This window comes from Rhineura floridana, chromosome 7, assembly GCF_030035675.1.
Source record: "Rhineura floridana isolate rRhiFlo1 chromosome 7, rRhiFlo1.hap2, whole genome shotgun sequence".
In the NCBI taxonomy this organism is placed as follows: Eukaryota; Metazoa; Chordata; class Lepidosauria; order Squamata; family Rhineuridae; genus Rhineura; species Rhineura floridana.
Genome location: NC_084486.1, coordinates 104,539,386 through 104,564,142, shown reverse-complemented (window position 1 = coordinate 104,564,142; position 24,757 = coordinate 104,539,386). Strand labels below are relative to the sequence as shown.

Here is a 24,757-nt window from a genome sequence, read left to right as displayed (position 1 = left end):
ATATTGAAAGGTTTGCCACTTACACATCTGAGTGCACCTAGAAGCCTTTTAGTACTGGCCTATTTTTTTATTTCCATTGGTCTGGGGAATTGTTTATGTTAGGGTTTCTGCATAATAACTGGTCTTAGCACAGAACAATAAGAACATGTCAAGCCTTGTTTGCTTTATACCTTCAATTATTTCAACCCCCACCCCCAACACTGTTCCATGGGTGCAGCAGAGAAAAACAAATGATTCACACATTTTACATCAAGGACAGCTATTCAAAGTAGTCTGTTTATCAAATTAGTTTATTCACTTTTCATGTTTGCAAATTATCCTTAAGGAGACTTTTGACTTTAATACATTTGTTTAGTTGCAAACATTTAGTGTGACAGATGTTATAAGGCACGCAGCTCATTGTTCTTCGTTTTTTGGTACTTTTATGCCAACTAAATCTCATGGCAGAGCTAGCTTTGCATGCCATGTGACTCGATGCCCAAGGACCATTATTGACAATCACATGAATTTTCTTAAGAGGCCCGTTCCCCATATTGATTGATTGATTGATTGATTGATTGAATTTATATACCTCCCCGTAGCTGAAGCTCTCTGGGCGGTTTACAATAAATAATACAATACTATATGTGAATATACATTTCCTGCAATTCCTTAATAGCCATTTCACCTGTGACAAAGTAATTGTTCATCAACATTCTTTTGGCCTTTACAATCGTCGGGCAGAGGAAATTGAGAAATGCAACCGTTTACATTATACCCTTCCAAGCACAACTGATGCAACTGTTAAGCATTTGGCAGTTGCTCTGATCTGTGCCTTGAAATGCTGCAAGAAAATGCCCACCAGGCAAATGGCCTGGCTCAAGTGAAGCCAGCGTTTGTGTGAACCTGCACTTCCATGTGGTTCAGCTATATAGGAGTGCCCTGGTTCTCATGATGGTGATTAGTTGTTTGTCCTGCCCGTACTGCAGGAAACAATATGAACACAAACAGAAAAACCTGATAGCTCCATTGCCGAGTAACTTTCCAAGAACATAACATCTGTGCTGCAGGAACTGCAGCGGCAGTCTACATGCTACTCGGCTAGATTTATGGTTTTAGTACTAGTTTACAAAGCCTAAACAACTTGGAGCTTTATTCTTATTTTCAGATTAAAGAATGGGGATATCATAATTGTAAAAATCAAAATTTCAGTTTCATCTCTTATCTTTCAACACTTTGATTAAATCTGGTATTAGTGAACCTTTATTAATATTAGTTCCATTAAGTTATTAATTTCATTTGAGCCCATTCTATGGGTGTCACATCTATTTGTTTGAAATGGAGTGGGTGGTGAATCAAAAAGCGAGCGTTTTCTGTGGTGGCTTCTCATCTTTGGACAGCCCTGCCCAAGGGGGTCTCCAGAGACCTCCATGACTATCATTTATGCATCAAGCAAGCAAACAAATGTTTTCCCCACACTTTTAAAAACTGCTGATGTAAGCCCTTTTTAACTTAGAGTGGTTTGACTTTATTATCTAAACTGGCCATTGCTGGAATAGTTTGTATGCTGTTAGTATTTATTTATTTATTTATTTAAAACTGTACTTTTTGTTTCTTACTCCTCTTCTTAGTTGCCCTGTTTGAAGTTATGGATATAAGTTATAGAAATATATACATTTCTGTATTATCCTGTGTTATTACTGATCTCTTCTAATTTTTATACTAATTATATAAAACGTATGATGATCATTATCTGTATTTATACACACCCACACACAGAGCTGCGAGCCTGCTCTACTCATGTGCAATTCCGACATTATTTAGAACTCTGAAATATCAAGGTTCTGGATCACATGAGGAGTTTCCATAAGTAAAAAAGAACTCTCCAGAAGTTAATTTCCACCTCATCGAGGGTGACAGGGATGGCTAGGACTCCCAGGTCTCAGAGTGTCTGTTCTTTGTGCCTCTGAGTATTAGTAGCTCTTTCACATGCTTGCAAGGGAAGAAAAGTCTTCTGACCAGCGAGGAACTGGGGAGCTGTTCAGTCCTTCCAGTTGCGTATCCACTAATAGAGCACACAGGTTCCACCTATGGTACTCTTCCATCAAATTCCAGGACTGGAGTATGTAATGAAGAGTGGCATGCACAACTGAAAATTTTAGAGACAATCCTAGGACATGTGAATGCGAGTAAAGACTTCTGCTCAAAACAGGGCCACTACAGGGCAAAATCAGATCATATATTGCAGTGCTGCCCGTCTCACCACAACACCAACATGCATTAGTAGATTTAATATGCTTTTGACAGAAGTGAAGGAGAGCCAATATGCCCCCCAAAACAAGTTTCTGCTGAATAAGGCAAAGCTTTTGGAAACTGTACTGAAACTATTAGAAGCACCCAAGGCCTCTGGGACAGGCAAGGAGGTGCTGCAACTGCAAATCCTGCTACTCCACTGAAGATGGCAGCCTAAACTGGTACTTCAGGAGAGAAATAGAAAAGCCCACCTCTTTGCTTATCAGCTGATCCAGCTTAGAGACTCCCCCCCCAGCCATGCAACTCTTTCACAACAACTTGCCCCTAGTTTTGAGAGAAACCAAAACTGTCAGATTTCCTCATCCCTGTCTCTATCATACAAGATGTGTGGCAACAAGAGGACAAGCCTTTAGCCAGCAGTGGGGTTTATTGTTTCACTTACAGCACTCAGTGCTCCAAAAAGTTACTCTCTCTGTCTGCAGTTGCAGTGTCTGTGTTGTTGTTTTTTGGCAGGGGAGTGGGAGTTAGGAAATCTTACAACTTGGGGCAATGCACAACGGTCCAGAATCTGATCCAGTGAAATTGCCACAGTTACAGTGCCAATACTTGTTCTGCACTTGTAAGAAATCAATCTTACACATTAACACTTTGGAACTCCCTGTGTATTGGTATCAAGCAAGTGCCTTTGCTGTACTCTTTTCAGTACTTGCTTAAAACATTTTGTTTAGACAAGCCTATCCAGACACATACATGATGTGTTTTAATCTCTTTTTAGTCTGTTAATTTTAATTATCTTTCAAACATTTTTAATTACTTGTTTTAACTGTTTTATTGATATTTTAATATTTCTTGTAAACTGCTAAGAGGTTTTATTACAATCAAGTGGTATATAAGTTTAAATAAAATCTTTACAACAGTCTCCTACAGTTTTGAGGTCTCCTGCATTTATGCTTACATAATACTATGCATATAATAAACATATTTAAAGCCAGTGTGGTGTAGTGGTTAAGGTATTGGACCCCAACCTGGGAGACCAGGGTTCAAATCCCCACATAGCCATGAAGCTCACTGGGTGACCTTGGGCCGGTCACTGCCTCTCAGCCTCATGAAAACCCTATTCATAGGGTCACCATAAGTCGGAATCGACTTGAAGGCAGTACTTTTACATTTTTTTAATGCATGCATATGACATTTTAAGGGTTTTTGGGGGTAATATTGTTCTAAAGTGGACTTTCTAGTCAGAATATGGAGAATCTGCTTCTTTAGAAAAATCTGTAGATTGCTTGTTTTCTTTTAGGCACATGGCTTTTAACTACGATTACTTTCCAAATAATTGTTTTATTGTGTTTGGCCACTAGAGGGGAGTCTAAGCTTTTCCTTTGCAGTTTAGAAAAGCAAGGAAAAATGTCACTATTGCCAGGGCGTGGTGTTGCAGTTTAAAATCTTGCTGAGGATTGACATGTATTCTACAAAGTAGATCTGAAAAGTAAAAGTAGAAGTGAAGCAAAAGAGAACTAAAAGAAACTATTTAAGAAGGAAAGCACATATTTTCCCAGCTTTTGTCCCCATAGCCAGTATCTGTCTCTGAAAACATATGAAGGAAGAATGGAACTGTTGCCAACTAGTGACAATGTATCAGTGGACTATAACATGCCAATGTCATATGTGTATACTGTAATTCTTTCAGTCTCTCCCCCCCCCAACTATATATTTAAATATAGATGTAGGCATACAAATCATATATCCCCTAACTGGAATATATTCTTATATCTATCCATTGGTCGTTCAAAAATGCTGCCCAACAAGAACTTGAGGCCTCCTGGATCAGATGATGCCTACCTAGTCCAACATCCTGTTTTCCACAGTGGCCAACCAGATGCCTACGGAAAGCCTACAACCAGGTCATGAGAGCAATAGTCTTCTCCCATTGTTCTCCCCCAGCGGCTGATCTGCAGAAGCGTGCTGCCTCTGGTCCTAGAGGTGATGTACAGTATACAGTCATCATGACTAGTAGCCATTGACAGCCTCGGTATACTCATGTTGGTGTAAACTGTCCTGAAATCAAGTATCGTATTTTATTTATACATTTAAGACATTTACACTTCTTGTAACTTTCCATACTTTCAGACTTGATGGAAAAACACTCAGTGACAGTACGGTATAATGGTCAACAATATACCCCTAAATAATTAGCATTTCTAAGTAGTGTACATAAAAATCAAAGAAAATAAAAATTCATCATAAAACAGACTACCTTTAAAAGGACTGAAACAAGAAAGTCTTAGTCATGTGCATGAAATTCAGCAAGGTGGTTCCATAGACTTGGGCCTGTAACACTGAATGCATGGCTTGTAGTATGATAAGCAGTATATAACTTGGGGATGCCAAACTTCATAGGCATATCTGCATATCAGAGGAACAGTTTCAGGCACCATACACACCCAAGCATAGAGGTCTTTCTTGGTGCCCATAGGGGTTTCCCCTGCTGATATTAGGCTTGAGAGAGGCATTCTATTGATTTGTCAATAGGACAGGTTGCAGTTTGTGCTTGGTTGTGGGTGCATGAGATGGCCATAACAATTTCTTCAGTTTGCAGGTATGCCTCTGGGCCCCCAAAAGTTGAAAACCCCTGATCTAGGGGTTTAGCAGACAAACTAAACATGAGTCAGCAGTGCAGTGCAATACAAAAGCATAGTGTCCAGATCATAGGAAGCAATGGCATCATTTTCTGCTGCAGTCAGACATCACCTGGAGGACGACAAAGATGGTGAGGGGCCTGGAGACGAGACAATTAAAATATGATATGAAAAGTCATATGGAAATATTTGATGATGGAGCACATTTATTCTCTGCTGCTCCACAAGGTCAGATCACAACCACTAGGTCAAAATGCGAATGTAGATTTCAACTTAACAGTAGAAAGCACTTGATGGTTGCAGATGCTCAAATGTGTAACAGACCACCTCAGATGGTGCTAAACTCTCTTTCATTAAATGTTTTTAAAGCAGACACTGGTTTTCAGGGATGATGCAACAAAGTATTATTATTATTATTGTTATTATTATTTATTGAATTTCTTAGTCGCCCATCTGGCTGGCTATCCAGCCACTCAGGGCGACGTACAAAATAAACATACAATTACAATAAGCATTAAAAATCTGGAAACAAGAATAATAAAATCTTGCCCACGCCAAAAGCCTGCCTGAAGAGCCAGGTCTTCACAGCCCGGCGGAAACTCATTATAGAAGTATTTCCAGCAAACTGACAGCAAGATGTGATTAGAAACCTTTGAGGTCCCTTCTAACTCTATGATTCTATGGCTGCACGGGCTACATTGGAAACCTCTTTTAGACTGTCAGACCATTGTTCATCAGTATTGTCAACACGGACAAGCAGCAGCCCAAGCAGCTCTCCAAGGTTTGAGGCACGAGACTTCCCCAGCCCTACCTGGAAACACTAAGGATTAATTTGGGACCCTTTGCAAACAAAACATGTGCTCTACAACTGAACTACAGCCCCTCCCCAGACATTCTACATATACAGCCTAATCTCTTTCTGAATAAGTTTTCTTCCTACACTGTGGTTTATAAGAGGCAACAATATTTGTTTGTCTGAGTGGTAGTAATGTAGCATTGTACCTATGCAAAGTTAGTAATAAAATCTATCCTTCAAGGCCAGAGCATTAGGCTTTTGAAAAGCATGTACTCCATTTTATTATTGCACGTCAAAGTTATCACATTTTGCACGTGAGATATTGTTAGGCTTTGTCCCTACTTCTTATGATTTAGTCTTGAGTTATTCTTCTTCTTTCTTTGCATCTAGGTGCAAAACTCAGAGCCAAGGCACAGAATTCTCCCTGCTTTTGGGGGCTGCTTTTCTCATTTGTCCATGATTGATCCTGCTCTTAAAGTCTGACTAGTTTATTCCAGACATAACCATCTGAATGTGTACTGAATAAAACTTCGGGCTTTGCATGGGAACAATGAATAACCCTAATGCAAATACTATGGTAACCTAGATTTATATTTGGAGCTTGAAGATTTTGGGCAGCTACATATTTTCTGGAGTCCCCTAAGCCTCTTTCCACAAAGCAATCTCATTATAGTCCTGTAGAAATCTGTGGCTACTCTAAAACTTTCTTCAGTACAAACTGGTACACTGTAGACCTACTGTGATAAAATATCAAGCTTTTAATATTCTTGCAATGCACTCAGCATCTCTACTTAAAAATCAATTAAATTTCAATAATGATTGTGGCAACAAACATTTTACATAATCAGTTAAGCAAGTATCAATTTTACAAGCTCTATTTTGAACACCACCTATAGAAATATTGGCTTTTATGCACCACCACCAAAGAATACTTCAAAACTTTATTTACAGAAACATTCAAATGCATCGTTTTTAAAAGGGGGCTGAAATTACAGCTCCTTTTAATTGCTACTACCATTTCAATACAAAACACACTAAATTATGGTTTCAGGATGTGTTAAAAACTCTGACATTACAAAACGTAGCATTACAATAGTAACAAAATGCTTTTCCAAGGTGTCTAAAAATCCCATATAAGGAAAACATCTAAAAACTGAGTTAATATGCATTATTAGTTTATCCAGTAAAATTATTTATAGTAGATTTCTAAATCGATGTACTATGTTCAAAGGAAAAATGTTGGAAAACGGCTTTTGCCATCCCTTTATAAAGAAGGTAAAAAAACATTTAGTACACTATAGTACAATCACCGTACAATAAAAAAACAAGACTGGGCTTATAAAATGTCTTCCTAGCCTATAAAAGTACTAAATGGATTACAAAATTAAGCATTAAGTCAAGTTCTCTTTTGGCTACATGCAGCCATTACAACAAACTGCTAAACACATTGCTTCTTATCACAGTACAAATGGTTTGAACAATATAAATAGATCCTAAAGCAGTGTATTAGAAGTCTGATTTTAAGTTTTCATTTTCTGTACAACTCCCTCATATTTACTTAGGAATCCTTTTCTAGCATCTGACACAACTTGTACTTTGTGTTTGAAGTACACATAAAGTGCTAAACGTGCAAAGAACGGAACTTTTCTTTCCATATAGCTTAAGGGTTGCTTTGCATATGATATGGTAACATGGTTCCTAATAAAACAAAACAAAATGTCCACATGCTGGGGGCTCCACAAGGAGACTAATGTTTTTGTAAATGGTTTTCTATGTGGATTGCCTGTACCGATTATTTAAAAGGTATTTCTGACAATGTTAGTGCCTCCTAGGAAGTCATGCATGCAATGTAGCGATCAACCTGAGAAGCCATGTGAAACATTGCAGCTTCCACCATACAGTAGCAATCTTCACACCATCTACATTATGTATGAAGTATAGTAGCTAAAGGTGAAGTGTTCCAGAACCATGTGAATCCATGCACCCTTTTAAAAAAGTATGCTTATAATACACTTTTGCTCAAAAAAAAAGGATTCCTGCTATAGCTGAGTCATAAGAATGGATTTGTGTAACGAAGAATACTTTCTATTATGACAAGAATTGGAACTGTTCATGTTTACTTTACTGTGACAACCTTTACAGTGGAACAAGGAACCAGAATACACTCATTCAGTTCTTCAAGCAATATCCATTTTACAGCAGCTAAGAGTCAAATTAAGTTGGAGCACAAAGAACATAGTTCCTGCTCTGATTAGACTGACAGACATTATGCATTTATGGCATTTTAAATCAATCTAGAATGTGTTTTGGAAAAATTATATTCAAGTTATATTCATTTGCACTTAGGCACACTAGGATTTGACAATGTCAAGCTTCCTTAAAGACAGACTTTTTGACAATACAAAATGTAACATTTTATTCCTCCTTTGTTTAGAATGATTTCCTGTGACATGCATCATAGTAATTGGTGCTATTAAAAGGTGAAAACATGTCTTGTTTAACAAAACCAACAAATTTCTCTAAAGGGCACATCAGCTTACTATAAAGTTTGTTATAATCTCGGCAGAATGAAGTCTGGAATGTGACATCAACACCATTATAAAGAATGCGGATAAAGTGTTCTTTATATTTCTTTCCATCTTTCCATAGCTCAAAGACTAGTCTAGCTGCAAATCTTGGAAACCTGGCCTCATTAATGCCTAAGGCACTAAGAACGGGAGACAAGGTGACATCATGAGCAGAGTACAGGGCAAATAGTTCTTCTTTCTTGCCTTCAGCAATCCGCTGCATACGATTAACTGTCTGGTTAAGGATGGGATGAGTGGCCAGTAGTGCATACAAGTAGTAATATTTCTTCTCCTGTCTGTCTTTTTCATCTTCAAGTTGATGGGTCTTGATTACTTTAAATTGCTCGATGTTAATGCAACCATTCTTAGTACATGGAAAGCTGATATTATGGCAAAAATGGCACAGCATAGAATCTATAGGATTAGAGGCCCTTAACTGCCTTGTGGGTATGCCAACTATTTTTGCCATATCTGCATATGTTTTCTCCAAATGTATGTTTTTCACCCGTAGGCTATACTGACGACGTTGTTCCTCCTCTAGGTAATGGTTCCTTATTGGGCAATCACAATTTCCAGAACAAAAAATTGTGCTCCACTGGTGCCTAAAGTTAATTTTCTTCCAATCATATTCTGGCAGGAAGGAATATAGTAATGCCAGCCCACTCTGTAGTGTTCGACTCTTTCCAGTTGTCTCCAAATACAAATGTTTACTTGTCCAGTCACTTGGTATCAAGTTATGCTTCTTCATATAAATATCCCGCAGTAGTTGTCCATTTCTCAAGTGCTGTACAATTCCTTCAGAAAAGAAAGGAAGGTAAGTATTCTTCTACAATAGAACAGAGTTCAAGACAGTTAGATATTAAAAAAAATCAATTCTGGCTCAACTTTGTATAATGAAGGACAACACAGATAGGAACATATTGTCAAGCATATATTAAAAAACCCCAAATTAGAAGTTACTGTTGCATGCCGCTCTGTACAGTAGCAAAATGGAAAAACTGTTTCAATAATGGTTTATGATAAAAGCTTAGGCATGGATAATACTTGGAGGGTTGTTAAATGGCAAAGTCAATATAAGTTATGAAAAATAAAGTGACCATGTTTCTCCAAAGTTATCAGCTATCAGATATGACAGTTCAGTTTAGCTTCTATGAAGCAATCTTAGGGTGACATCCAATAATGCCCACCTGATTGCACAACAAATACTCACTTGCACAATGAGGCTTCCCCTTCCTATCTCCTCCCTGTAGCCTCCCACATGCACCCCTCCAAATCTGCTTCAGAAGGTCCCTCAACCCAAAGCAGCCTTTAGGGGTACACAGGGGCTGCAAGGCAGTGGAGAGAGAGAAGTCCACTCACATAACGATGGATATCACTCACAGTGATTGCAAATTAAAATTATAGATGGAAACCACATGTTCTGGCTACCAACTGAGCAAAAATAAGGGCCAAAACAGCATGTTACACAAGAGAGTCATACTGGATCTTTCAATGTTACTTTTTTTTAACTGTAAAATGTGCTGGGTGAGGCAAGATTAGTAACTGACAGTTCGTGCCATAAGACTCTTATTCATTTCAAAGGTCCTATCTTGAGAACACTATATTGTCAGAGAAATTGTTTTGCATTCAGTGGTTGCCTGGATGGAAGGCAGCTCATGCAACCAATCCTTCTCTTCCCTTCCTTCCCCTCTGAAACTCCCATTCAAAAATCATCTCCAGAGGATCAGGGTTTGCTGAACAGTTGTAGCTGTGCCACATGGGCTGTAGTGTAAGGGTGGAATCACCTGAAATTGAGCAGATTGATTTTGCTCCAGTGGCACAAGATCCCTCTGACAAGTTTCAGGAAATTCCTCCCTTTGACTGCAGCCCATGCAACACAGCTCCCAATGTTCAGTCCTGACTCTCTGGAAATGGTTTTATTTATTTTATTTTTATTTATTATTAAATGTATATGCCACCTTTCCACCCAAAGGTTTTTTGGGGTACATGTGGCTGAACAAGGAGGAAAAAAAAGAAAGATTGGCTGCAAAAACTCCCTTCTGCTCGTGGAATCATGGGATGCAATCTATTCATGGGAAAGGTATGGGGTGAAGAGATCATGATAAGAATATGAAAGCGTTAACCTTTTTTAAATGGCAGCTGCACAAGTCTTAAATGGTTATATAGGCAAAGGGGAAAATAATAAGAATTTTCTGTTTTAAAAAAAGTAATCGGGATATTGCTATACACCAATGTTATCCTTTAGAAAGCACCAACATTTCCCCTAGAAAAATCATTTTTAAACACTTAGGGCATTTACGGCAGGCTCAGTGGAGCTGGATAAGGCGGATCTCCAGCTGAGCTGGCTGGGTCCCACCTCAGCTGGGCTATGCCAGCATAAGTCCCTCAGCCTGGCTCAGCCGAGAGCAGTTTACGTGAAACCAGCCTAAGCCAGCGTAAGACCTGAAAAAGTGGTGTTCTGAGGTCATGACAGGGGAAGGGCCAAGTTGAGGGTACTTAGGCCACATCCAACTCACGTTCGGAGCACTCCCGCAGGTCCAATTCAGGCAAAAGTTGCACTAGGAAAAAGGTCGACCCAAGAAAATAAATACAATAGAAAATGGAAAGGGCTTACTTCCTGGTAAGGGTATTTAGGACAGCAGGCTTTTATTTTCTGGTTCCTGTATGCAGCTCCCAGCTGAGCCAGTGTTAAGCCAAACCAGAGGCTCCTGAACAGCAACTGGACGCGGCGGGCCTTTATGCCAGCTTCTCTTGCTCCAGCACCACTTACGCCAGCTTCCCGAGTTGGACTGCTCTGTTAGCAAGCACCTCAGAAGTTCCAATTAAGAGAGAACCAAGGAGCCCCTTGACATACTGATTTCTGTTGGACATGGAAATAAAACAGGTGTACATACTTACCAGTCTGTGTAAGCTCTCCCATTTCACACAGTGAATGGCTAGGGTAACGTGGCATGCTGCTCAGAGTGCCATCCATTGGGGTTTCTGATCCTTTAGACATATGGCTAATAAAAGCTTCAAGCTGAGGATGGGAAGGCTTTCTAAAAGGGATAAATCCAACACAAAAGCTCTAAGTGCATGAAAAAGCTGTAAAGATTAAAGTGCTCTAATTATGTCAGTTCACATAATTTTGTGATGAAGGCATACCTCCTGCTGGGGGAAAAATCTGCTCTTAAAGAAATGAAATATGCAGCCATGCAGATGGGCATTAATGCCTGAAAAACAGTATGTAAGTGGGGGAAGAGGAAACTAAAAATACACAAGAAAACCTCCAAAGAAGTTGTACTGTTATCATCCAGGTGGCACTCTTTCAGCTCAACGATTTTGCTATCAGGACACTGTCAATTACCTCAGGACAATTACCTCTGTAAAATAAACTTATTTTCCTCAGACAACAGAAAATCATCATACCGCCAGTGTGTGTGTTGGCAGTAGGAAATTTCCCAATTTCTTGTTAAAACAGAGGTGGGAAATAACTGCGATGAACAACAGTTTATATGGTGCCCTGCGTTCATCCCATGAAAAAGTCAGAAAAGGCATAAATACACAAGGTCTGAGAGAAAGGAGAGCAGGAGACCCATGCTTTGTCTACATCACTATTAAGATTGCTGTATGCAAGTCAGGCCCAATTTCCATATTCTTATTTAATATAATTATTTCATTTATAAATCGCTTCCCATGAGACATCCTGAAACGATTTACAAAATAAAAAGAAATATAAAACAGTTACATATCTAAATGCAGTTAAAACAATTGCTTACATAAAAGCAATTTATATATCTATCTAACTATGCAATATTTTTGTAAGTGTCATGCTGCAGTTTGCTTGGGCACCAAAAGAAGGAGGAGGCTGATGATGAAGCCATGACAGCTGCAAAGCAGCTGTTGAACCTGAGGCTGGAGAGGAGGAGGAGGAATTGGGGAGAGGAGCAGGTTGAAGTGGCAGAGATGGGGAGGGTAAAGGGGGCATTTGCAATGCTGGGGAGGCATTTGGAGAAATGAGGGAGGATATGGGATGGAGGAAGGAAGCTCTTGGGGAGGGGTTCTGTCTGTTGTAAATAATGAAGGGCTTAACGGAAGACCTTGGCTTGGGGGAAGATGGCTCTCTGTGTGTGACAGTTTTATGCCTCTGGTAATTGGAATGGGGGAAGAAAGCTAGAGAGAAGGAATTCGCTAGGCAGCAGGAGAATGTGGCAGAGCTTAAAGGAAGCATTTGCAGTGCTGGGGAGGAGAAAGAGGGGGCATATGGATAAATAAGGAGGATATGGGACAGGAGGGGGTGCAAAGGACTACAGAATAGAAGGAAGAAGAAACTTCATATAGGGGCTGGGAATATGAAAGGGGGGCTTAGTAGTTGCATGAGGTAAAAGGGGAAGGTCTAAGGGGTTACCATGGGAGGAATGGGGGTTGGTGAGGGGTGGGGGGAGTTTGGCAAAGAGTGGAGGTGGGTGGGGTTAGTGAGTGAAGCGAGCAGGGGCACAGCCCCTAGAACACACACACAAACACACACACAATTTAAAGCAGGAGCACATACATACAATCAATTCAAATCCAATACCCACAGACACACACTGGGATATTTGATGTTATAATATATACATTGTGCTTTGAACCTCAAGATAGTTACTAATAATAATATACATAAATCTGGATGTATCTGAACACCAGTTAAGTATGTAAGCCAAAACCTGGCACAGGATAGCCATTTAAATACACTGGCTACCCTTCAGAGCTCTACAAGAAAAAACAGAGTGAAACATAGTTGGGTATTTATTTTCATTTTCACACCAACAGCCCCCTGCTAAACTGCAAACTACATTTTAAACAGCCTGTTCATCAACAAATCACAGGAGAGCAGGTTGCTAGAGCGAAAATTAGAAAAATACACCAAGCGGTGCAAGCAGTTGGATCAGTTTTCATTAGTAGATTTCATGCTGCTTTCCCATCTAACAGACGTGTGTTCTTACCACTGAGGCCTGAACATCTTGATTAATATCATAAATGCTGCTTGTTGTTGTTATATGCCTTAAAGCTGATTACGACTCATGGCGACCCTATGAATCAGAGACCTCCAAGAGCATCTGTCATGAACCACCCTGTTCAGATCTTGTAAGTTCAGGTCTGTGGCTTCCTTTATGGAATCAATCCATCTCTTGTTTGGCCTTCCTCTTTCTCTACTCCCTTCTGTTTTTCCCAGTATTATTGTCTTTTCTAGTGAATCATGTCTTCTCATGATGTGTCCAAAGTATGATAACCTCAGTTTCATCATTTTAGCTTCTAGTGATAGTTCTGGTTTAATCCAACAAGAGAAGGATTGATTGCATAAAGGGAGCCACAGACCTGAACTTACAAGATCTGAACAGGGTGGTTCACGACAGATGCTCTTGGAGGTCGCTGATTCATAGAGTCGCCATAAGTCGTAGTTGACTTGAAGGCACATAACAACAACAAAAACAAAACCCAATTATTTGTCTTTTTCACGGTCCATGATATCTGCAAAGCTTCCTCTAACATCACATTTCAAATGAGTTGATTTTTCTCTTATTCACTTTTTTCATTGTCCAACTTTCACATCAATACATAGAGATCGTCTCACACCCTTTCTGATGGGGAACCAATCGGTTTCTCCATATTCTGTCCTTACAGTAGCCTCTTGTCCAGAATATAGGTGACACATCAGGACAATCAGATGCTGTGGCACCCCCATTTCTTTTAAAGCATTCCATAGTTTATCAAACTATTCAAACAAAGGTTTTGCTGTAATCTATAAAGCACAGGGTGTTTTCCTTCTGAAATCCCTTGGTCCATTCCATTATTCAACATATGTTTACAATAAGATATCTGGTACCTCTTCCTTTTCTAAATGCAGCTTGGACGTCTGGCATTTCTTGCTCCATATATGGTAACAGCCTTTGTTGTAGAATCTTGAGAATTATTTTACTTGCATGAGATATTAAGGCAATAGTTCAATAATTACTGCATTCCCCGGGATCTCCTTTCTTTGGAATTGGGATATATATTGAACACTTCCAGTCATAGGCCATTGTTTAGTTTTCCATATTTGCTGACAAATGTTTGTCAAAATTTGGACAGGTTCAGTCTCAGTAGCTTGTAGCAACTCTATTGGTATGCCATCTGTTCCTGGTGATTTGTTTCTTCCCAGTATTTTAAGAGCAGCTTTTGCCTCACATTCTAAAATTTCTGGTTCTACATCATGTGGTTCTTCATCATATGGTTCCTTGGTCTAAACTCTTGATGGCATTGCTCTCAGTTTCTTCAACACTCTCAAACCCCCTCACCACATTAAGATGTGCATCCTAGAGAAGGATCATAAATGCACATGGCACTTTATGAAGCTGAATAGTCATCTACTCCCTGCTAAAAAGATTACATGTAGTCACAGTGCAAATCAGTTACCAGAATCTGGACTGATCTCAATCTTTCTGACATGACTTTCAGATATAAGGGGAAAGACACCAACAATTTCATTGGATTACTTGGAAGAAGGATGGAGTTTGGGGGTGTATATTTTAAAACAGTTACGTTTACTGGTTTGCACCATAAGATCCCACTTCAAGAGTGGAATGCTCTTCTGCTCATGTACAAGGTGGGCAACAATTCCTATGTCCATCTGCAGTCTCCTGTACTCCCTTTAACCTGGTGCCAGGGAATCATCCAGAGCAGGTTTGGGGAGCAAAGGACTGCAGATGGAAGAGCTGGTATCTTCTTCCACTCCCTACCTGTGCAAGCAGAAGTATTTTCTGCTCATGGGATCTTTGAATTCAAGCCATAGTTATAAATTTATGTAACAGTCTAGGTCAGCCTTTCCCAACCAGTGTGCCTCCAGATGTTGTTGGACCATAACTCCCATCAGCCTCAGCCAGCATTGCCAATGGTCAGGAAAGATGGGAGTTGTGGTCCAACAACATCTGGAGGCATACTGGTTGGGAAAGGCTGGTCTAGGTTGTTTTTACTGTCTATCCATTTACTTATTTCCAATGTTTCACAACTTTCCAAACTCTGATTGACAATTATACTACCACAATCAACAGTTCTTACATCCAAATAACTGTGAAATCTAATTAAATTATACAGTTATACGTCTATGGGCAACCAATCTTTCAGCATTTCCTTTCTTGGCCAGAGCCATGTTACCTCTTCAATTACTAACTCCCAGAATGAAACTTTTTCTTACAAGAGTATACCAATTATATTAAGAGTCAAACTGAATGGTGTAGCTTCAACTTATTGAGCTCTAAAGAAAAACAAGTTTAATTTTAATCAAAGAGATCTACTAGTAGAAGAAATGGCATTATGCTGCATCTGCACATACTATTCTTGGTCAAGATGAATTATACAAATCTAGGACCAATGCAAATAAGTGCCTGTATCTGCCGACATACCACATAAGAACATAAGAAGAGCCTGCTGGATCAGGCCAGTGGCCCATCTAGTCCAGCATCCTGTTCTCACAGTGGCCTACCAGGTGCCTGGGGGAAGCCCGCAAGCAGGACCCGAGTGCAAGAACACTCTCCCCTCCTGAGGCTTCCGGCAACTGGTTTTCAGAAGCATACTGCCTCTGACTAGGGTGGCAGAGCACAGACATCATGGCTAGTAGCCATTGATAGCCCTGTCCTCCATGAATTTGTCTAATCTTCTTTTAAAGCCATCCAAGCTGGTGGCCATTACTGCATCTTGTGGGAGCAAATTCCATAGTTTAACTATGCGCTGAGTAAAGAAGTACTTCCTTTTGTCTGTCCTGAATCTTCCAACATTCAGCTTCTTTGAATGTCCACGAGTTCTAGTCTTATGAGAGAGGGAGAAGAACTTTTCTCTATCCACTTTCTCAATGCCATGCATAATTTTATACACTTCTATCATGTCTCCTCTGACCCGCCTTTTCTCTAAACTAAAAAGCCCCAAATGCTGCAACCTTTCCTCGTAAGGGAGGAAGACAGCAGCTCTGTTTGGCAAGTTGCAAACATCTGATTCAACCCATACAAATTTGCAATGTTTATATTTCATGGTGCAGAGTAATTGCATTTCTTTTCCTTGTCAACATAATATAAACTTTGTTTTGACTGGACTTTCCTACTAATAATTTTTTAAATTACAATAGTGATCTATTACATTTTCCTTAACAACCTAATGTGGAAGTACCTATTAATTCATTAGCACAATTGTAGGTTTCTTTTTTTTTAAGGCATTTTAATAAAAAACAATCTTTATCAGAGAGCCAGTGTGGTGTAGTGGTTAAAGTGTTTGACTATGACCTGGGAGACCAGGGTTTGAATCCCCACACAGCCATGCAGCTCACTGGGTGACCCTGGGCCAGTCACTGCCTCTCAGACTCAGAGGAAGGCAAAGGTAAACCACCTCTGAATACCGCTTACCATGCAAACCCTATTCACAGGGTCGCCATAAGTCGGAAGCTACTTGAAGGCAGTCCATTTCCATTTTAATCTTTATCACGTTTTAAAATAAAATATGTTTTTATTTGGGCATTAGACAATACAGTTTTGTAAAAAACAAAAATTAACGTAAGTTCTGTTCTTTATCTTCCATAAATAAATTTTGCATCAGTCAAACAAAGAATATCATGGCTCCGAAATGGCTATAATTTTTGTCTGCAGTCATTCTGAAATTTGAAAACTTGAACAAGCACTCCAAAGAAGCTGGCCAATTAAAAGCCAACTACATTGTTCTGGACTTTTAAAAGTAACTTAAACCACAAGGGGGTGCCATACTGCCACTTCAATAAAAACATATTACACTTCAGAATGATCACCTCTATAAGAGCATTCAATTCCTTAAATGCAAGGGAACAATTTTTAGGAGAATTCACAAAGCAAAAAGTACAGAGTATATAGAAACAAAAGTTTTAGAGGCCTATTAGATCTTGGTAGGAAAACAGAAGAGCAACAGTGGACTTCAGTGAGAATTGTTGAAAAATCATTCATCCTTTCAAACTATAAGAACTTGGACCACATGTCCCAGCAATATTTATACATTTAACAACTTGCTATAAGAAGTTTATAACAGTTTATGGTTACTATATTGGTTCCAGTGACAGAAGATGTACTGACAGCTTTAAACTGACCAAATTTCCAGATAGGGTTGGATTAGTATGTAGAATTCCATTTCAGGAAGGAAAAGAAAGAGGGAAGCTGAAATAGCCACGAAAATACAAGACAATTGAGATATCTGGCACCTAGATCGTCTAAAAAAAGCAATGCAACATAGGCCAGTCTTACGTGTACTCAAATTAAGGACCACCGAGCTGAATGGAGCTTACTCAAAAGGAAGAATTTATATGATTGACGCCTTATACATTTAACTGCACCCTAATTCCACTGATATCCAAGGGAGGAGTCAAAATCATTTTTTTTGCTGAGCTGTACCTCAAAGTCTACTTTTTAGAATAACCCTAGTATAGAGAGCTCACTTCCAGCCTTCATATGCAAAGCCACGACATTAATACCTTTCTAGTATACCAGAAACCTGGATGTACATTTACAATGCAGAACTATGCATGTTTACTTAGAAATGTCCTGGTATGTTAAATGGAGCTTACTCCCAAAAAAACGTTCACAGAATTGCAATGCTGGGACTTAACAGAGAGCTATATTATTGTAATTTAATCAACAAAAAGCATCCTTCATTTTAACACATTACTTCTCTTCTTTCCAAACCCAATAGCTAAAGTGATTCTGGGGAACATGTGCAAGTACAGGTTAATTTCTTATTGTGTCATCACATTGTTTGTTGATGGTTATTATCCTATTAAATCATTAGCTAGGCCAAAACAAAGCCATATCACTCTGGCTCCAAAGCAGAGGGCACATACAGAGGGCACACACATACAGTTGTGTTTATATATGTGCGCATAACTAACAAATTCATATATAGTAAGCGGTAATTCTGTCAAGCTTCATGTTCATTAACCACAAAGCAAATACTACATTTACTATCAAACAAGAAAAAAGGAAATATTAATTGTTACCAGAAGTAATGCTAATTATTATCAGAAGTGGTAACTGCCAATAAGATCTAAGGTACGAGGAAAAGATTTGGCTCTTAATGAAATGATTCATAAAATTCAGCCAAAACTTGCAAAAACCAAGGAAGTTCATCTGCACTATCCTCATTGTCTCTCTAGAACACTAAGAGGCAGAAGATTCAGGAAAATTAATGCATATTGTAACCCTACACTAAATAGCTTCAGAATTTATTGCTAAGAAAAAAACCTCTCTAACAAACATTTTCATAACTAATTAGTAATGTTAATGGCAGAATAAGTGATCATGATAGAAGTGAAGTTATCCCTCTAAAATATGTGAATGCTAGGGGGGCTCTGCCTCAATGCTTGCTTCACTTGCCAAACCCCCACCCCCAAATCACCACACCCCAAACACTCCCTGCACATGCAAACACAGAGGTGCATGCACACACAAAGATCAGCAAATGTACTCCCCTTGCCAACCTCCCCTCGCAATTCCCCCCAGTGCCTCCAGGCACTGGTGCAAGCCAGCTGCCATAGGCCCGCTAATGCTCCTCACCTGTTCCTGCACTGCATTGCTGCCCCGGCTGCTGTTCCACACTGCTGATTCCCCCTCAACAAGCAGTGCCAATGCATAGCGTGCCTAGGTCACCTCCCCAGCTAGGGCATTCACCAGGCAGGTGTGCTTGTTCCATACCTGCCCGCTCACCTCGCTCGCTCACCCCACAGCTGCCCACTCAACTCACTTGCCCAACACCCAGCCCCCTGCTCGCTCAGTTCTCCACCCCCCGACAGCCGTTTTTGCTTCCCTCATGCCACTGCTTAGTTTGCTGCTCTGCAGCAGTGCCCATCCCCACATGAAGCTGCATGATGGCTTAGGAAAATATTGTAGTTAGAACAAAGCATGTGCAGGTTTTTCAAAAACAGAGTTAGTATACGTATAAGTTTAGATACAAAATTAACAAAATCGGACAATATGGCCTGACTTGCCCATTCAGAAGAACAATCAAAGCCATCTTTAGATGATGTCAGGAATATTAGTTTAATATTTGCACTGAGTATTTACACCCACATGTTCTTGAGATCCTCATTCATAGGTTTCTTTGTACATATGTGTGGCAAGACAGTATGCAGACATTGACTGAAGGATTTCATTTGGATGAAAGAGCATCCATTAGGATGAATGAGAACATAAGTTTGAGCATGTAGTTGTAGTGCTGCCAGTGAACTGGAAGACGACCCAACACTACTTGTTCTCCATCAAGAATCTCGGAAGAAAGGCATCAACTGAGTTATGCCACTTTGGTCACTCATACTTCCCCCCCCAAAGTGTCTATCTTTGTCTCGCTTTCAGTTTCCCTTTTATCTTTCCTTTTAAATGGGACAAAGAATCTTAAGCATGATACAATTATTTAAACTCTAATTTCCTTTGTTTGAAAAAAAATATCCTCATGCTGGCAGGACTGGAACTTGGATGCAATCCATTACTACTCACAAACATTCGCAAGGATGACAGAAACCATTTTACTTCTGTTCTAGGAAATGTTCTAGATGTCAAAGAACCAGGAAATAGGTCTATAGTGCATTGTTAATAGTGTTTGAATGAAAATACCACAGCAGTGTTCAAGCTATTGTGAATGCAGAATCCAGGCTGTAATTTTGAATGGAGAAGTAATTTTGATTAGGGGTAAATCTTTACCTACTCATAAATACTGAATCTGATTTTACTTACAAAAAAAGTCTATAGGGTGTGTGTCAGAGTGTGTGTGCTGGATCAGGCCAAAGGCCCATCTAGTTCACCATCTGTTCTCACAGTGGCCAACCCGATGCCTATGGGAAGCCAGCAAGCAGGACCTGAGTGCAAGAGCTCTCCCCCCACTTGCAGTTTTCAGCAACTGGTATTCAGAAGCATACTGCCTCTGACTATGGAGGCAGAGCACAGCCATCATGGCTAGCAGCCAGTGATAGCCATTTCTTACATGAATTTGTCTAATCCTCTTTTAAAGCTATATAAGCTGGAGGCCATCATTACTTCTTGGGGTGCAAATTCCATAGTTCAACCATGCATTGTGTGAAGAATGCATTCTTTGGTCTGCCCTAAAACTTCCGACATTCAGCTTCATTGGATGTCCACAAATTCTAGTGTTGTAAGAGAAGGAGAAAAACTTTTCACTATCCACATTCTCCACACCATATATATTTTATATACTTTTATCATGTCACCCTCTCACTCGCCTTTTCCCTAAACAAAACTCCCCCAAATGCTGCAACATTTCCTCACAGGGGAGTTGCTCCTTCGGAGACTCCACCTTTTACATCCCTCCATTAGAACTGTCCATTTATTCCTAATATCTGCTTCCTGTTTATTAACCATTTACTAATTCACAAGAGGACCTCTTTGATTCCTTGACTGCTAAGGTGACTCAGAAGTCTTTGGTGAGGTGCTTTTTAAAAAGCTTTGTCAAACGCTACTACACACAACAAATATGCATGTACTCATATCACTAACTCAAATGGGGGGGGTGTATCTATGATTGTATGCAACACTACAATACTGCCAGTCAAATAATGCAGAGTCAAAAATGCAAGCACAGAGACAAATTTATCCCCAAAAACCTATCCTCTAGAACAGCCTTTCCCAACCAGTGTGCCTCCAGATGTTGCTGGACCACAACTCCCATCAGCCTCAGCCAGCATTGCCAATGGTCAGGAAAGATGGGAGTTGTGGTCCAACAACATCTGGAGGCACACTGGTTGGGAAAGGCTGCTCTAGAAGCATTATGTTTGTACCTTTCAGGAAAGCCCCCGTGTACAAGTATGCTGCTAGTTGCACTGTGCATTACTATTTACAAGAGAAGGGATCGAAGGTGAAGGGTGGGAGAGAGACATAACAAGGTAGCTGAAAGGCCAATTACTTTTCCCATGTTTTTGATTTTAAACAAAATTCGGATTAGCAGTCTTGCTGTTCAATTGGCCAATTTACAGATGCCGCATGAGATGGAGTATCCAGGCAACACTGTGAAGATTGCTGGGGTTGAGCAGTACAAAAGAAATCACTCTGTGTGGTTTGAAAGATTAAGCCTCCAGAGAGATTTTTAAAAATTAACTTTCCATAAAATCATGGGAAGAATAAAAATGGAAGAACTTAGTTATGCAACTTGGCCCTTTTTTTCATAACACTGTGACTTGTTGATGTGACAAGGGTTAACTTAATGAGTTCACAGTTCAACATAAAATGTAACAATCGAAGAACAAACTGTTAGCATGTTAAAGTATGTTGCTGAAAAGGCTGTAACTGTAACCTTTGTAAGATGATAGGACATGACCAGAATCCCATTTGTGCCCTTGCACACATAGAAGGACTTTTGATCTAGCAGAGAATCAAAGGGCACACATGGGAGGGCTTTTGATCCAGCCCACTAATGGAAGAGGAAGGGAAGCAATTTTTGCCAATTCCCCTTCCACCACAGTCCTTGACGCCACCTTCTAGCCTGTTCTGGAGCATCCCCCAAGTCTCTGGAGCTGCTTTTTCTGGGGCCACAAGGCAAAAAACTAGTTGGCAAATATATTGTCTCCCCCTTTTCTGTTAAGCAGACTGCTCAAGTGGCTCAAAGGTTCTTCCATGAGTGCTAGGACACCAGCTGGACTCTACCCCATATTTTTACTAATTGTTTTTCATTTAGAGAATTCTAGTGTTAGAAATTGATACAAAACAGCAGAAGAACCTCCAACAGGATGTTCCACCAGTCACAGCATATTCTGAAATGTCTATTCAGTACAAAAGGTATACCTCCCATGTTAATCGCCCCTGACACAAAAGCTGATGATCAACAGATTAATGGGGAAACATATACATGCCAAGGGTAGTTTCTGCCTTATGGATCTCAAACTGTTCTCAAGGTGGGGGATGGTGGAAACACTGTAGACAAAAAGAAAAAAGAAGATGCTAGAACAATGTGCATACTCTATGTGAGCACCTCTGAATCACACTCATGGAATTAAAACTTATAGTAACAGATGTCCTAGCTGACCAAGTTTCAAAACAAAAATGTGATTGGCTGTGGTAGTTGTGGTTATTATTATTTTGCCACATAAAGTACCAGATGAAAGGATTTGTGTTTGCCTCTTTTAACTGGTATAACTTCTTTTCTTTTTGCCCATTTCAATACTATCTCTTATATAACTAGATTATGGCATTCTGGACAGATTTTAATCAGCATCTTATATGTCATGTTTGAAACTGACACAAAGCCAAAGTATTATATACCTAAATTCTAAACACACACAGACACACACAAAGAATGCAACAGAGAGTTGATTATTCTGGTGAACAATTACAAAAACAAGTTTTCTCTATGGAAATCTACCTTGATTTGAAAATGTTAATTGAAATTTGACAGGCAAAATCTTTAGGGACTTCTGTCTATTTTCTTACATTCATTCTACACTATTCATATGCACACTTCTTTAATTCACAAAGCCTAGGCAGGACCCCCTAAGCTATCCTGCATACCCATTAGAAGTCCACAGGGCTGTAGCTTAATCTGCATAATTAATGAACTCCATCTGAGGAATACTAAATGAAACAGAGAATGGGACTGAATACAAATGGGATACTTATCATAAGACAAAGTCCAAACAGCTTTAACAAATACAAATTCTAATGAGAAAATAATTAAACCTAAAAAGCTGCCAGTAGTGGCTGTTCTATTGTTTTAATTCTCACTACTAACAAATGTACTTTCCTAGAAGTCACTATGTCATTATTAACAACTGTCTTTGCTGCACTGCAACTGCAACTCCAACTAAAGAGCTCCTAAAATAGTCCTGCAATTATTTAGGGATATATCTTACTGGATTTTCCTGCACAGCTGCTGATCCCCTCATCCCCTTTCCAAGATGTCACACATTTCATCTCTCTCTCTCCTCTAGGCTTAGATAAGCCCTTTTAAGGGAAAAGGAAGAAAACTATGCATGCAGCCATTATACACAGACAGTGCTGAACTATCGAACTGGGATGCACGGCTTGCCAAAGAGGACGTCCTATGTGTGGCAGGAGCAATTTGCAACCTGGATGCTTACCCAGTAACTTCCAGAGAAATACCTGTGCTAGTCTGCTGCAGCAAAAAACAACAAAAAGGTTTGTAACATCTTAAAGACTAACCAGTTTATTATGACATAAGCTTTTATGGACTAGAGTCCATTTCATCAGATGAAATGAAGTGGTATCTTATGTTGGCAGGTATATTACTATTTTACATATTTATAGAAAATAAAAAGATTATGCCTCAGTGGAATTCAATTCAGAAGACAGGATGCAGACAAACTGAAGCTGATTAAAATTCCATATGTTATTAATCCAAGCTGCTGCCACCTTAAACGAATCAGTGGTGTGGTCACTACTGAAAAAGCCAGCCCTGAACCCAATAGATTGTAACAATCATTAGGCAGTTACAAATACTCCCTTTCTGAAGTAGGTAATTGAAAAGGTTGTGACAGAACAACTGTAGATAATCCAGACTGTTTATCTGGATCCATGCCAGTCAGGGTTCAGGCCTGGATTTGGGGCTCAATCAGCCTTGGTTGCCCTAAGAGACTACCTTTATAGAGAAAAGGACAGGGGGAGTGCAACCCTACTCCTTCTGCCTGATCTCTCAACAGCTTTCTATACCACTGACAATGGTACCCTTCCAGACCAACTATGTGGGATGGGTACCAGTGGCACTGGGTTGTGGTGGCTCCCTTGATCATAACTGGAGAGTGCTTTTTGATCCCCTGTGTTTATGTTATGGGGTGCTGCAGGGCACTGTTCTGTCCCCAATGCTATTCAACACTTATATGAAGCTGCTGGGAGTAGCAATTAGGAGTTTTGGACCAAGGTATCATCAGTACACTGACAATACCCAACTCTATTTCTCCATTACATCTGAGTCAGGAGAGGCTGTGCATGCCCTGGGCCAGGGTCTGGATGCAATGGTGGACTGGATGAGGGTCAATAAACTAAGCCTGAATGCTGGAATTACGGGCAATGCTAGATTACTGGCAACATGTCATCTACTGCTTAGAGAGCTGCGCTGGTCGCTGATTTGCTACCGGACCAGGTTCAAGGTAAATCCCTAAACACCTTAGGCCCAAAGTACCTTAAGGACTCTCTGATTACTTATGCTCCACCTCGACCCCTGAGATCCTCTGATGGAGCACTTCTGGTTGTTCCCCACACCCCTGAGGTTCAGTTGGCCTTCACCAGGGACCAAGCCTTTAAGTGTGACAGGCCCTCCTGTGGAATTCCCTACCAGTAGAGGTTCAGCAAGAACTCTCTTGTTTCAGACATGTTTTGAAAAGTATATTGTTTAGACACGCCTTTGCAATTTGAATTTTCTGTTTTGAACCAGTCTGTATTTATTGGCATTTTTATGGTTGTTTTTGCTGATTTTCTTTTATTTGTTGTATACTACCTTGATATATTCTTATGAAAGTGCAGATTAGAAATATTTAAATAAATGAATGGGTCCACTGTGTACAGAGTTGC

The 24,757-nt window shown here is 39.9% G+C and overlaps 1 protein-coding gene across 6 annotated transcripts in view; it reads right to left on the bottom strand.

Annotated features, from left to right (window-relative positions):
• Positions 1–5,370: 5,370 nt before the first annotated feature.
• PXYLP1 (2-phosphoxylose phosphatase 1) overlaps positions 5,371–24,757 on the bottom strand; it is a 111,914-nt gene continuing 92,527 nt past the window's right edge. For all 6 annotated transcript variants that reach the window (XM_061636773.1, XM_061636774.1, XM_061636779.1 and 3 more), the window contains 2 exons: positions 11,130–11,269; positions 5,371–9,026 (listed from right to left, as the gene is read on the bottom strand). In XM_061636773.1, the coding sequence (XP_061492757.1) occupies positions 8,095–9,026; positions 11,130–11,269 (1,072 nt within the window). In that variant the 3' untranslated portion in view covers positions 5,371–8,094. The remainder of the gene's footprint in view (positions 9,027–11,129; positions 11,270–24,757) is intronic.